The 13,879-nt window shown below is 45.8% G+C and overlaps 1 protein-coding gene across 1 annotated transcript in view; it reads left to right on the top strand.

The window, feature by feature from the left end:
• RBL1 (RB transcriptional corepressor like 1) overlaps positions 1-13,879 on the top strand; it is an 85,625-nt gene that overhangs the window by 59,498 nt on the left and 12,248 nt on the right. Inside the window, 3 exon segments of the mRNA XM_006089523.3 lie at positions 5,526-5,702; positions 8,150-8,221; positions 11,897-11,987. Coding sequence (XP_006089585.1) covers positions 5,526-5,702; positions 8,150-8,221; positions 11,897-11,987 — 340 coding nt within the window.

Below are 13,879 nucleotides of genomic sequence, written 5' to 3'. Positions count from 1 at the left end.
GACTTGCCCTTTTTTCTACCACCCACTGCCTTCTCTACTCTACCCACTACCGCCCACCTCTTACGCCTAAGGCCTATTTTAAAAACAATTTCAAGTGAAGCCTTTTCCCTATTCATTCCCTATACTTACTGATTTTTTTTTTAAGAAAGAAAGGAAGGGAAAGAGAGAGAAACATTAATTTGTTGTTCCACTTATTTATGCATTCATTAGTTGCTTCTTGTATATGCCCTGACTGGGGATCGAACCCTCAACCTTGGTATATCAGGACAACTCTAACCAACTGAACTACCTGGCCAAGGCTTCATTTCCTACTTTTAATTTTCAAAATGGCAAATTACCGCCATTGATAATGAATCTAAAATTAAGAAAAGTAAGCCTTTATTTCTGAATTTTTAATTCATAATTTATTTTGGAATCTAGCCTGTCCCTTTTTTCCATTTAATTATAGTTTACTTAATACAGATTAGAAGCTAGAAAAATTTTATCCTAAAGGGAATAGGATATCCATATCTATAATTAATTTAAAATAACCATTTCTTTAATAAATTGCAACTACTAAATATGCTGAACTTGGTGTGATGCTGGTGTTTTATGCCTAAATAGAATTTACTTTGAATTTTGTGTTAGCATCAGAAGCCTCCCAGAATATGCATATCTTTAAGGCATTGAATGAGCTCTGTAAAAGACACCTAAGAAGTATTACTTAATTATATATTACTGTTGGCCTGGTGCACAAATTTGTGCACATTGAAAGGAAATTAATTAGAAGAAATATTTTAATATCGCTATTTGCTCTTTCTCTATAATACAAGTGTCAACCAAATTCACGATCAACAATGACAGATCAAAACACACACGTGCAATTGGCACCAGCAAGAGCTTTATATATGTAGATAAACTTGCTTAATTAGACCTGCTTTCTGATTTAGCTAAACTTTTTCCAGCCCAGTGAAGCACCCCAACTTCTCTTTCAGCAACACAGCAGTAAATGTCAACACAAAGCAGATTATTATTGTAGATCACACAGGGAGAACAAAGGGTAAAATATTTAACTGCAGCAGTGCTTGACTATATTCTGCACAGTGAGAAAACCTGAAGTCATTTTCAAGGTCCACCATTTCTCCTTTTCAGTCAGGTCAAGATTCTAAGCTTTCTAAAGCTCTCTTTTCCAGCTAATGGAAATAGATAGGATTCCATCTAGTCTCCTATCTAGCTACTCCAGGACTTCTGTGAGGATCAAATGAGATGAGGCACAGGAAAACACTTCACAGACATTTGGTTAAAGTGTAAAATGTTTGCCCCTGGCTATATAGCAAGTCGAGTTCCTGGGCTGAAGAACCTCCAAGTAGGCTAGTTACTAGGTAGAAGAAGCCTGGCGTTGCTACATGACGTCATTATCTGGTGCCCACAGCCACCATTCCAGACTGGGCTGGGCTGGGCTGTGGGCCGCATTTTGCGCCATGGGGTCTCGGCAGCGTTGGCTGCAATTTGGTGGGCTGTCACTCTGGGGTGGTGGTGGGGCCTGTGTCCTACTTGGGGGAAGCCGAGTGTTGCTTTGTGGGCACCAGGTCCACAGTGCCGTTTCTCTGTAAATGGGCCAGTGCATGTCATGGCAGCTTCTGCATTGAGCGTCTGCCCCCTGGTGGTCAGTGCACGTCATAGCGACCGGGTCATGGTCAGACATTTAGCATATTAGCCTTTTATATATATAGACTAGAGGCCCGTGCACAAAATTTATGCACCCGGGGGCGGGGGGTCCCTTAGCCCGGCCTATGCCCTCTTGCAGTCTGGAACCCCTCGGAGGATGTCCACCTGCTGTCTTAGGCCCGCTCCCTGGGGGGATCGGGCCCAAGCTGGCAGTCAGACATCCCTCTCGCAGCCCGGCAGCCCTCGGGGGATGTCCAATTGCCAGCGGGGAGCAGGCCTAAGCTGTAGTCGGACATCCTTAGCGCTACTGAGGAGGCGGGAGAGGCTTCCACCACCACCGCTGTACTGCCAGCCATCAGCCTGGCTTGTGGCTGAGCAGAGCTCCCCCTGTGGGAGCGCACTGACCACCAGGGGACAGCACCTGCATTGAGCGTCTGCCCCCTGGTGGTCAGTGTGTGTCATTGTGACCAGTCATTCCCAGTCTTTCTGCTGTTATGGTCAGTTTGCATATTACCCTTTTATTATAGGACTAGAGGCTCGGTGCACAAAAATTTGTGCACTCGGGGGGGAGGGAGGGTCCCTCAGCCCGGCCTGTGCCCTCTTGCAGTCTGGGACCCCTCAGGGGATGACCACCTGCTAGCTTAGGCCTGCTCCCTGGGGGATTGGGCCTAAGATGGCAATCAGACATCCCTCTGGCAGCCTGGGAGCCCTCGGGGGATGTCCACTTGCCAGCGGGGAGCAGGCCTAAACTGCAGTCAGACATCCTTAGTGCTGCTGAGGAGGCAGGAGAGGCTCCCACCACCACTGCTGTACTGCCAGCCATCAGCCTGGCTTGTGGCTGAGCAGAGCTCCTCTCATGTGAGAGCGCCCTGACCACCAGAGTGCAGCTCCTTCATTGAGCGTCTGCCCCCTAGTGGTCAGTGTGTGTCATAGTGACCAGTCATTCGCAGTCTTTCTGCTGTTAGGGTCAGTTTGCATATTACCCTTTTACTATATAGGATAGAGGCCTGGTGCATGGGTGGGGGCCGGCTGGTTTGCCCTGAAGGGTGTCCTGGATCAGGGTGGGGGTCCCGCTTGGGTGCCTGGCCAGCCTGGATGAGGGGATGATGGCTGTTTGCAGCTGGTCACACCCCCTTCTGGGTGGGGGTCCCCACTGGGGTGCCTGGCCAGTCTGGGTGAGGGGCTGAGGGCCGTTTCAGGCTGGCAGGTGACTGAAGCTCCCAAACTCTCCTTTTTTTCTTTTTTTTTTTGTTCTGGGATTTATTTACCTTCTATGGCTGTCACTGGAGCTGAGAGCCGGCTTTAGCTCTGAGGCTCGGCTCTAGCTCTAAGACCTCGGCTGCTGAAAGCAGGTATCTGGGTTTGTTTGGCTTCTATAATTGAAACACTGTTAAAGCTCCAGCTCTGAGGCCCAGCTGGCTGAAAGCAGGTTTCTGGGGTTTGTTTAGCTTCTATAATTGCAACATTGTTTCTTAGAGTGCAGCTCAGAGGCCCGCAGCGGCAGGCGGGGAACCTTGGCTTCCTCTGTCACTGGAGCAAGCAAGCCTGTTCGCTTCAGCTGCCTGGCTGCCGGCCGCCATCTTGGTTGGCATTTAATTTGCATATCGCCCTGATTAGCCAATGGGAAGCATGTCAGAGGTGTGGTTAATTACCTTGTTTGTCTATTATTAGATAGGATAGAGGCCTGGTGCACGGGTGGGGGCCGGCTGGTTTGCCCTGAAGGGTGTCCCAGATCAGGGTGGGGGTCCCGCTGGGGTGCCTGGCCAGCCTGGGTGAGGGGCTGATGGCTGTTTGCAGCTGGTCACACCCCCTTCAGGGTGGGGTCCCCACTGGGGTGCCTGGCCAGCCTGGGTCAGGGGCTTATGGCTGTTTTCAGGCTGGTCAATCCCCCCCCAGTGGGGACTCTCACCCCATGGAGGTTTGGCCAGCCTGGGTGAGGGGCTGATGTCTGTTTTCAGGCTGGCCACACCCCCTTTAGGGTGGGGGGTCCCCACTGGGGTGCCTGGCCAGTCTGGGTGAGGGGCTGAGGGCCATTTTCAGGCTGGCCAAGCCCCCAGCAAAGGAAGCTCACAGCCTCTCCTTTTGTTCTTTTTTTCTTTTTTATTCTGGAATTTATTTACCTTCTATAATTGAAACTTTGTAGCCTTGAGAGGAGCTCAGAGCCGGCCAGTGTGGGCAGGAGGGAAGCCTCCTGCTTGCTCCAGCTCCGTGGCCACAGCCGGCTGAAAGCAGGTCTCTGGAGTTTATCTGCTATAATTGAAACTGTTGCTTTGAGTGGAGCTCAGAGCCTGCGGGAAGCTTGGCTTCCTCAGTCATTGGGGCAACCAAGCCTCCTGCTTGCTCCAGCACCGTGGCTGCTGGCCGCCATCTTGGTTGGGTTAATTTGCATGTAGTCGCTCTGATTGGCTGGTGGGCGTGGCTTAAGGCATAGCAAAGGTACGGTCAGTTTGCATGTTTGTCTTTTATTAGTGTAGAGTTTTATTCCTAGCTAGGACTATATCTGATCTATCATGAATGTAAAGTTCTAGCATCTTTCTCACTGCTCTGACCCCAATAGTTCTAGGAACTAAGAAGTGGGATGCAGAAAATGAGTTCCTATACAATGAATCACAAGTAGCTTTGGAGTCACCCACTTGTCTCTCTATTAGAGTAGTATATTGGATAACTTACATTTGTTTTTAAGTTCTGATTTGAGGATTTTACCCCCTGCCAAAGATACTTTTCTGTAAGTGATGCCTTACTCTTTTTCATGAACATTTAAATATAAAGACTTAGTTCATACGGAATAGTCTCGTTTAGGAATACTACAGCAGGGTTACCAATCCTTAAAACAATAAAACATAATGCTTCTAAGATTATTGAAACCATTTTAGAATCTTGCAAGATCTTCTGGTCATTTGCATTAGTGTCAATTCATATAATGACTGTATATGTGTGTGTATATATACAGTATATGTGTATATATATATAAATAAAAGGTTCAGAGCATTGCACTGAATTTACTCTGACATACTTAAAAATAACAAAAAGGAAAAAGGTTTCTCATTTAACATTCCTTTCATGTGTTCATAAAAACAATGTAGACTATATGGAAAATTATTTAAATGGTTTTACTTTCTGACTCATTTTTCAACTCAAACATTGATTTTAGTTCTTTACTTTCTGACATTTTAGGTTTTCTAGCAATTTTACCTGAAACCAAAAAAAAGAGACTTCTGAACACTTGAAAAATTATGTATTCATAATGCTTGTAATGCAGGTAAATTCTGCATTGTAGTGTTTCTTACTTTATATAGATGGCAGCATAAAGCAGTAGAAGACATCTTTTCAAAAATAATTGTTAAGGTGCCCTGGTTGATGTGGCTCAGTTGGGTTGGGCATTGCCCAGTGCACCAAAATGTTGCCAGTTCAATTGCTGCTCAGGGCACATGCCTGGGTTACAGGCTTAATCCCTGGTGGGGGCATGCACGAGGCAGCTGGTAGATGTTTCATTCTCACATCGATGTTTCTCTCTATCTCTCTCCCTCCCTTCCTCCCTCCCTCCCTCCCTCCCCCCTCCCTACCTCCCTTTCCCTTCCTCTCTTTAAAAATCAATAAAAAATTTTTTAAATTGTTTAAATAAAAAATAAAGTAGGGTGGTTGCCATCTTATAATAATAATTTTAAAGGTAGTTTCTTAAAGAGAATTTTGTTTTAATCTATATCCTTCTGCCATAGCAGTGAACTAGTACTATAGAACAGAAATTTTATATAATTTAAGGTATCAACTGCCTAGGTGCTTGTTAATCTTGACATGAAAGCCCATGTTCATGGTAAGGCATAAATTTAAGAAATTTTTACTTGTTTTTTTTTGCATCAATGTGCTACCTTCCATCTCAGGTTTATCATTTGGCAAGTGTACGCTTACGTGATTTATGTTTAAAACTGGATGTTTCAAATGAGTTACGAAGGAAGATATGGACGTGTTTTGAATTTACTTTAGTTCACTGCCCTGACCTAATGAAAGACAGACATTTGGATCAGCTCCTCCTTTGTGCCTTTTACATCATGGCAAAGGTAATGTATACATTGGGGGGAGTTCTTGGCCCTAATTGCATAAGGTGAAACACTGTTGAACTTGATTCTTGGTTTACCTTAAGTGCTATAAGCTAACAGTGGCCATCATCATTGATTAGGTAGTAAATTCCAGCTACTGTATCTATTCTCTGGATTCTCCATTTAGTTTTATAATAATCAGCCTTCCCACTTCATAAGTATATATTGGTTGTAAAGAAGTTGGGAAAGGTCTTAGAGACTATTTGTAGTAAAGTAGCTCTCCCTATTATTAATGTGGCAACACCATTTTCACGCCCACCCCTGTGATACCTCTAATCTGGTACTTTAAGGTAACATGATCATTACATTGTAGGCGAATAACTGAGGCCCAGAGCTGAGCAAAGTTACATAATAAATAGCAACCTAGGATCTCCTGATTCATAATTTAGTGTAAAATAGCTTCTATAACATTCCTTTCCAGTGACTTACTGTGCCACTTAATGTGAAGAACATTTACTCTCTAATTGCTACATCATGTTTTAGGTTATGAAATCACATATCTTGTTTTTTAAATTTCTAATGTATCTGAAACAGTCATCTGTAACTTTGGTCTTGACTATATTGGCCACGCTGGCCATCCTAACAGACATACATAGTTAAGACCTCATTTTTAAGCTTTTTGAGGCAGAGGACATGTTTTCAAATTCCTTAGTGGCACCTGTTTCACAATGCCTCACAAAGTAGATATTAATAAATGTTTAACTAACTAGAGGCCCAGTGCACAAAAATTTGTGCAGTTGGGGGGGTCCCTCAGCCCGGCCTGGACCCCTCGGGGGATGTCCACCTGCTGGCTTAGGCCCACTCCCCGGGGGATTGGGCCTAAGCTGGCAGTCAGACATCCCTCTGGCACCCTGGGAGTCCTCGGGGGATGTCCACTTGCCAGCGGGGAACAGGCATAAGCTACAGTCAGACATCCTTAGTGCTGCTGAGGAGGCGGGAGTGGCTCCTGCCACCACCACTGTGCTGGCCATCAGCCTGGCTTGTGGCTGAGCAGAGCTCCCCCTGTGGGAGTGCACTGACCACCAGGGGGCAGCTCCTGCATTGAGCATCTGCCCCCTGGTGGTCAATGTTTGTCATTGTGACCAGTCATTCCCAGTCGTTCTGCTATTAGGGTCAATTTGCATATTACCCTTTTATTATATAGGATAGAGGCCTGGTGCACAGGTGGGGGCCAACTGGTTTGCCCTGAAGGGTGTCCCAGATCAGGGTGGGGGTCCCGCTGGGGTGCCTGGCCAGCCTGGGTGAGGGGCTGATGGCTGTTTGCAGGCTGGCCAAGCCCCCCAGCGGGGACCTTTATCCCATGGGGGTGTGGCCAGCCTGAGTGAGGGGCTGAGGGCCATTTTCAGGCTGCCCACAGCCCCTTCAGGGTGGGGGAGTCCCGCTGGGGTGCCTGGATGAGGGGCTGATGGCCGTTTTCAGGCTGAGCACGCCCCCCAGTGACCCAAGCTCCCAGCCTCTCCTTTCTTTCTTTTTTTCTGGGATTTATTTATCTTCTATAATTGAAACTTTGTAACTTTGAGTGGAGCCCAGGACCGGCCAGGGCATGTGGGAAGCTTGGCTTCCTCCATCGCCAGGGGCAACCCAAGCCTCCTGCTCACTCCAGCTCCGTGGCCGCCTCCATCTTAGTTGGGTTAATTTGCATACTCGCTCCTGATGGGCTTGTAGGTGTGGCTTGAGCGTAGCAGAGGGACGGTTAATTTGCATGTTTCTCTTTTATTATATAGGATCATTTGTGTTTTTGGAGAACTATCAGAGTTCAAGCTTTGCCATTTCTAGCTCAACATTATGGAGAATGGGTTAAGTGCTAATGGACAGTAAAGCAGAGAAAAAGAGTAATTTAAGTGAACTTTATTGATAACAAATAGACTAGAAGGTATTCCTTTATGGGTCACTAATCCATTTTCTACCTTTTAGCCACCATTGTGTCTTTTCAGTGTAAGCATTAGAAACTATACAGTCTGTCCTGACATATTAAAAGCCTAATTCTATGATAACCATTCATTTTTATTGTGTGTCAACACAAGACATTTTCTATCATTTAGTATGTAGTTAATTTATTTTTTAAATACTTAAAAACTAATAAAACTGGAGAGTGTAAGGGATTCAACAGATCTGGGTTTTCTTATATCATTCTTTTTACAAAGAAAGGCTATTTTCAGTAAAGTTATACCATAGCAGTCTTGGTGCTTTTGATTAATGAAACTATTAGCTGAGTCCCCAGAGGCCAAAAAGGCTGAACTTTAAAGGTAGTAAAAATCATATACGGTAGTGATTTTTAGTCATGGACTGGCCTAGGGTTAATGGCTTTCTGCAAGACTGCTCTTGATCCCAGTCTATAATTGAAGTGTTTGTTCAGGGCCATTTTTCTTTTAGGAACAGTTGATAAATGCAGTTTTTCTTTTCTTTAGGTAACAAAGGAAGAAAGAACTTTTCAAGAAATCATGAAAAGTTATAGGAATCAGCCCCAAGCTAATAGTCACGTGAGTTACATTATTTTTCTTCTTGTCCAAAAATAGACTTGTACTATTTTTCTGATGAAAAGTCATAGAAAAGGTAAGCTTCTTTTATAGTTTTACTGTATTTTAGATTTGTCGGTTTAATGGATATCATTATATTCAAGAGACAGTTTTGTAGAAGCCAGGAAATTGGCTGTTCTTGACTCGTGCATATATTTGTATATACTTCTCACATTCTCTCTTATTCCATTTGTTAATCTGTTAAGTGGGGACATTTTTCACTAGAATATTTAATGAAAAAAAAATATATATTCTTTAATTGTATGAGATTTGAATCTCTGATGATGTTTAAATCCAGTGAAATTTGAGAATTTATTAACCTCAATTCAGCTTCTTTTGCCATTTTCTAAGAATCTTAATGTTTGTATCTTTGAAGAGATGTTAAGCATCTCTGATAATGTTATAATAACCATGGGTGAGAATCCTGTACAACTTTTCAGACATCCTATCTAATAAAAGAGAAACATGGTAATTAGCGTACAGTGAGTATATGCAAATTAACTGTCAGCCAAGATGGCGGCTAATTTGCATATGTCGGCTCCAAGCCACAGACTGAGGCTTTAGGCCTGGGTAAGGGAGAAGCCAGCCAGCGATCGTTGAGCCAGCGATGGTTGATGACAGCGATGGCGGGGGGAACCGGGGTGGAGCCAGCCAGCGATCAGAGATGGCGGCGATGGAGGGGAGCTGGGGGTGCCCTGGCCCAGGCCTAAAGCCTTGGCCAGAGGCTTTAGGCTTAGGTCGGGGAGGAGCCAGCCAGCAATTGTTGATGGCAGCGGAGGTGGGGAACCAGAGCGGAGCCAGCCAGCGATCAGCTGAGGAGGGAGCTGGGGGTCCCCAGTCCAGGCCTAACGCCTTGGCCAGAGGCTTTAGGCTTGGGCCGGGGAGGAGCCAGCCAGCAATTGTTGATGGTGGCGGAGGCGGGGAAACAGGGTGGAGCCAGCCAGCAATTGTTGATGGCAGCTGCAGGCAGCTGGGGGTGCCCCGGCCCAGGCCTAAAACCTCGGCCTGAGGCTTTAGGCCTGGGTCAGGGAGGAGCCAGCCAGGGATCGTTGATGGCTGCGGTGGCGCGGACCTGGGGGTGCCCCGGCCCAGGCCTAATGCCTCGGCCAGAGGCTTTAGGCTTGGGCCGGGGAGGAGCCAGCCAGTGATCCTAGATGGTGGTGGCGGCCCGAACTGGGGCACAGCCAGCCAGCGATCCTTGATGGCCAAGGTGGCCTGGAGCTGAGGGTGCCCTGGCCCAGGGCTAATGACTCGCCGGAAGCATTAGGCCTGGGCTGGGGCCAAACCAGCAATTGGTGTGAACTACAGAGGAAACACCTTTTCTGACTGCTGATTGGTTAAGCTCCCTGTATGCCACTGGTAATATTCTTAGTAACTTGGGTAATAAAAGTCCAAAAAGTGATCTAGGGTTTTTTTTTTTTACCACACTCCTGGAGAAAAAAATGAAGGTCTGCTGCTGGAGGGTTAAGAAATATCATATCCTGTCCTAGCCAGTTTGGCTCAGTAGATTATGCCTCGGCCTGTTCTGGGTTCAATTCTGACCAAGGGCATGTACCTAGGTTGCAGGTTCCTCCCTGGCTCCGGCCCAGGTCAGGGCTCCTGCAGGAGGCAACCAATCAAAGTGTTCCTCTCACTTTGATGTTTCTCTCTGTCTTTCCCTTTCTCTTCCACATTCTCTAAAAATCAATGGAAACATATCCCCAGGTGAGGATAAAGAAAGAAAGAAATGTCATATCCTATGAAAGACACTTCTTGAAAATGACTAAACGAAGTTGTCATCTTTTCATGGTGAAGGGACTGGAGTCCGTGTTGTTGAAAACACCTTGGTGGCTGCGGTGACTGGCAGTGGCTGCAGCAGCGGGGTGATGGGACTGGTGCCTTCCCCTGATCAGCCCGGTCGCCTTCCACAAAGGGAGGCCAGACTGTGGCTTAGGCCTGCTCCCCAAGGGGAGCAGGGAGCAGGTAGTAGGACATCCCCTAGGGCTCCCAGTATGTGATAGGGGGCAAGCTGGGCTGAGGGAACCCCCTCCCCAGTGCACAAATTTTTGTGCACCGGGCCCCTAGTCCTATTAATAAAAGCCTATGTGGTCATGGCGCCCTCATGCCGTAACGAGCAATCACCAGGAGGCTGCATGCGTAGTGGGTGCGCTTGCGGGTGGACGGGGGCTTGACACTGCGTGCATGGCGCGGAGACAGGTCCCGCAGCTCTGTCCTACCTCTTTGGGGCAATCCATTGAGGATCCCCGGATGGTTGGGTGGGGCCTACCTCTTTGGGGCGATCGATCGTGAGGCTCCCACACTGTGAGAGGGCACAGGCCAGGCTGGGAGACACGCCGCCCCCCCCCCCCCCCCCCCGTGGACAAATTTTGGGCCCCGGTCCTCTAGTGGAAATATAAAATGTTAGCGTAGTGGCCTGGACATAGTAAGCATTAATGACTGTTAGATCCATATTATTATTGTTATTATAGCTGAGAACACAGGGTTGGTTTACCTTAAAACCATTCAAGAGCTTGGTTGTTCTACTCTAAGAGAGCCTAATGGCCTCTTCTCTGGCCCCAATGATCTGCTATCTGAGAAAGGTGGTGGCCCAGATATCTCAGGTGGGAGTACTAGTAGTGATATCCCCTTCTAGGAGAGCCCCACCAGTAGTTTCACTTCTTTACTTAAGCCCCCAAATGGTGAGTGATTTACAGATATTAGAAGAGCCAAGTACAAGTGTTTGTTATATACTATGACAGGCCAAGCATTTCTGGGCCTCTTCAGAAAAACCCCTCAGGAACAGAGCCAAAAGAGGTCCAGATTGTATTTAAAGATCATTAAGATAAACTTACTGTGTGTCAAAATGAGCCAAGCCAGAGTTCCCTAAATGTCTTTTAAATACTAGTCCCCGCCCTGACCAGTTTGGCTCAGTGGCTAGAGCGTCGGCCTGTGGACTGAAGAGTCCCAGGTTCAATTCTGGTCAGGGGCATGTACCTTGGTTGTGGGCACGTCCCCAGTGGGGGGTGTGCAGGAGGCAGCTGATGGATGTTTCTCTCTCATGGATGTTTCTAACTCTCTGTCCCTCTCCCTTCCTCTCTGTAAAAAATAAATAAATAAACAAATAAATAAATACTAGTCCCCATGGGATGAGCGAGAAATGGTTCATGCCTATCAGCTATCTTGGAGGTAGGAAAGAGTTTCGGGGCAGGAACGGAACAAATTTTCATGTGTCCATCTGAAAGGAGATGGGAATGGGATGAGAGCAGGAAAACAAGCCCCAATGAGAGTAAATTGGTTCTCAGGTAAGGAGTTAAAAAGGAGGAAGTACAAGTTCATATTTTTGAAGTTATTTTATTTGGCAAAACCTGCTCATCAGCGTTTAGTTGCTATTTATGTACCTAACTCTTCTGTTTGCATTGTAAACTCCTACAAGGGCATATTTTAGATGTAGGCTCAGAATCTGCTTCAGTATTCCCTCTTCTAAGATGTTTGTTATAACCTGCATTTATCAGACTAATAACATCTTCCTCTTGATTGGTGATCACCCATACAGACAAATACTTTTTAATTGGCTTGATATTTTGTTGTTCTTATTTTGGTTTGGCTTACTCTGTGCCTTTTTGTGACTTAGCAGACCTTTTTTTCCCCTCTGACTTATAGGTCTATAGAAGTGTACTGTTGAAAAGTATTCCAAGAGAAATTGTGGCTTATAATAAAAAAGTAAATGGTGATTTTGAAATGACCGATTGTGGTAAGTTGCCCAATTTAACATTCTATAGGTAATATACCTTTGATTACATTCTATATAATACTAGAGGCCCATTGCAGGAAGATTCCTGCAAGAATAGGGCTTCCGCAGCGTGCTTCCCTCCATTCTCCCCTGCCTCGCTCCCTCCCTTCTCCGTCGCTTCGCTCCTTCCCATCTCTTGCTACCTCACTCCCTTCCGTGTCCGCTGCCTCAGCTCCGCTCTCATCTCCATTCCCTCCTCTGCCATTTTGCTCCCTTCTGCAGCACTTGGCTTCCTTCTACACTGTCTTCAGTCTTCGCTCCGGGTCGGGTTGCACACAGGATGCCCGGATGGCGGCCAGGCGGGCCAGCCGATCGCTGCTGTCCTGCCCCGCCGCCCCAGGTCAGGTCACAGATAGCAGGCCCGGATGGTGTCAGGGCAGGCAGCGGATGGCGCTGTCCCGCCCTGCCTGCAGTATGCAAATTTAACGGCCATCTTTGTTGAGTTAATTTGCATACTCTTCTGATTGGCTGGTGGGCATAGTGAAGGTACGGTCAATTAGCATCTTTGTCTTTTATTAGTGTAGATAGTGAATGCCAGGCAGCATGGATTCAATGATATAGGTGATTGACTGCCTCCTGCACACCCCCTGCTGGGGATCGAGCCCACAACCCAGGCATGTGCCCTTGACCAGAATCAAACCCAGGACCTTTCAGTCTGCAGGTCAGCACTCTACCCACTGAGCCAAACCAGCTAGGGCAAAGGCACTTAAATTTTTAAAATATAGTAGTCCTCCCTTCCCATGGTTTTTCTTTTCTTGATTTTAATTATCATCAGATAATGGAAAATTTCAGGTATGAGATTTAAATCTTTGATGATGTTTAAATCCAGTGAAATTTAAGGAGTGAGAGAGAGACCACATTCACATTTTTATTACAGTAGATAGTTATAATTTTTCTATTTTATTATTAGTTATTATTCATATTTTACTGTCCCTAATTTATAAGATATGTATGTATAGGTCAAAAGAGTATATGTAGGGTTTGGTACTCTCCACTGTGTCAGGCATCCACAGGGGTCTTGGAACATTCCCCTGTGGATAAGGAGGGACTGCTGTAAATCTAAATAACAGGGAAAGTAAGATACTGTCAGTGATCTGTCTGAGGAGACAATTAAGGAAATATTCTTTCTATTAAAAAGTATACAGATATTTTGTCACCACTCACAAGGCTGCTACCTTGTTGCTTCCAGCATACTAAGACTTATGTTGATAAATTATGAAAATGCCTCCTCTCCCCATCTCCTTTTCCTTGTCTCCTTTTTCCATTTCTTTAATGTGTATATCTGGGTGGGACAAAAGTAGGTTTACAGTTTTGAATATAGGAAACATAGTTTATTCTTTTATTATTTATTAATTATTCTATTATTTTCTATACAAACATCTGTAAACCTATTTTTGCCCCACCCTGTATGAGTGCATATGTATTGTATGTACTGTGATTTATTTGCTTATACAATGTGGGGCATTTAGACTGTTTCTAATTTTATACAGCTTTGTGAGGAAATCACTTGCTCCACATGCCTAGGATAAATTCTTAAGAGTAACTGGCTGGGTCAAAGACTTTTTTTATAAAATTACATAAATATTTATGATCATTATGGTATCTACCAGGATCTGAACTTTTAAGATCTTGTTTAAAAACTAGAGGCCTCGCCGAAACCGGTTTGGCTCAGTGGATAGAGCGTCAGCCTGCGGACTGAAAGGTCCCGGGTTCGATTCCAGTCAAGGGCATGTACATTGGTTGCGGGCACATCCCCAGTAGGAGATGTGCAGGAGGCAGCTGGTCGATGTTTCTCTCTCATTGATGTTTCTAACTCTCTATCCCTCTCCCTTCCTCTCCGTAAAAAATCAAAT

The sequence above is a fragment of the Myotis lucifugus genome, unplaced genomic scaffold, assembly GCF_000147115.1.
Source record: "Myotis lucifugus unplaced genomic scaffold, Myoluc2.0 scaffold_60, whole genome shotgun sequence".
NCBI lineage: Eukaryota > Metazoa > Chordata > Mammalia > Chiroptera > Vespertilionidae > Myotis > Myotis lucifugus.
Note: the sequence above shows the minus strand (reverse complement) of the source record. Positions and strands in the feature narration are given on the sequence as shown.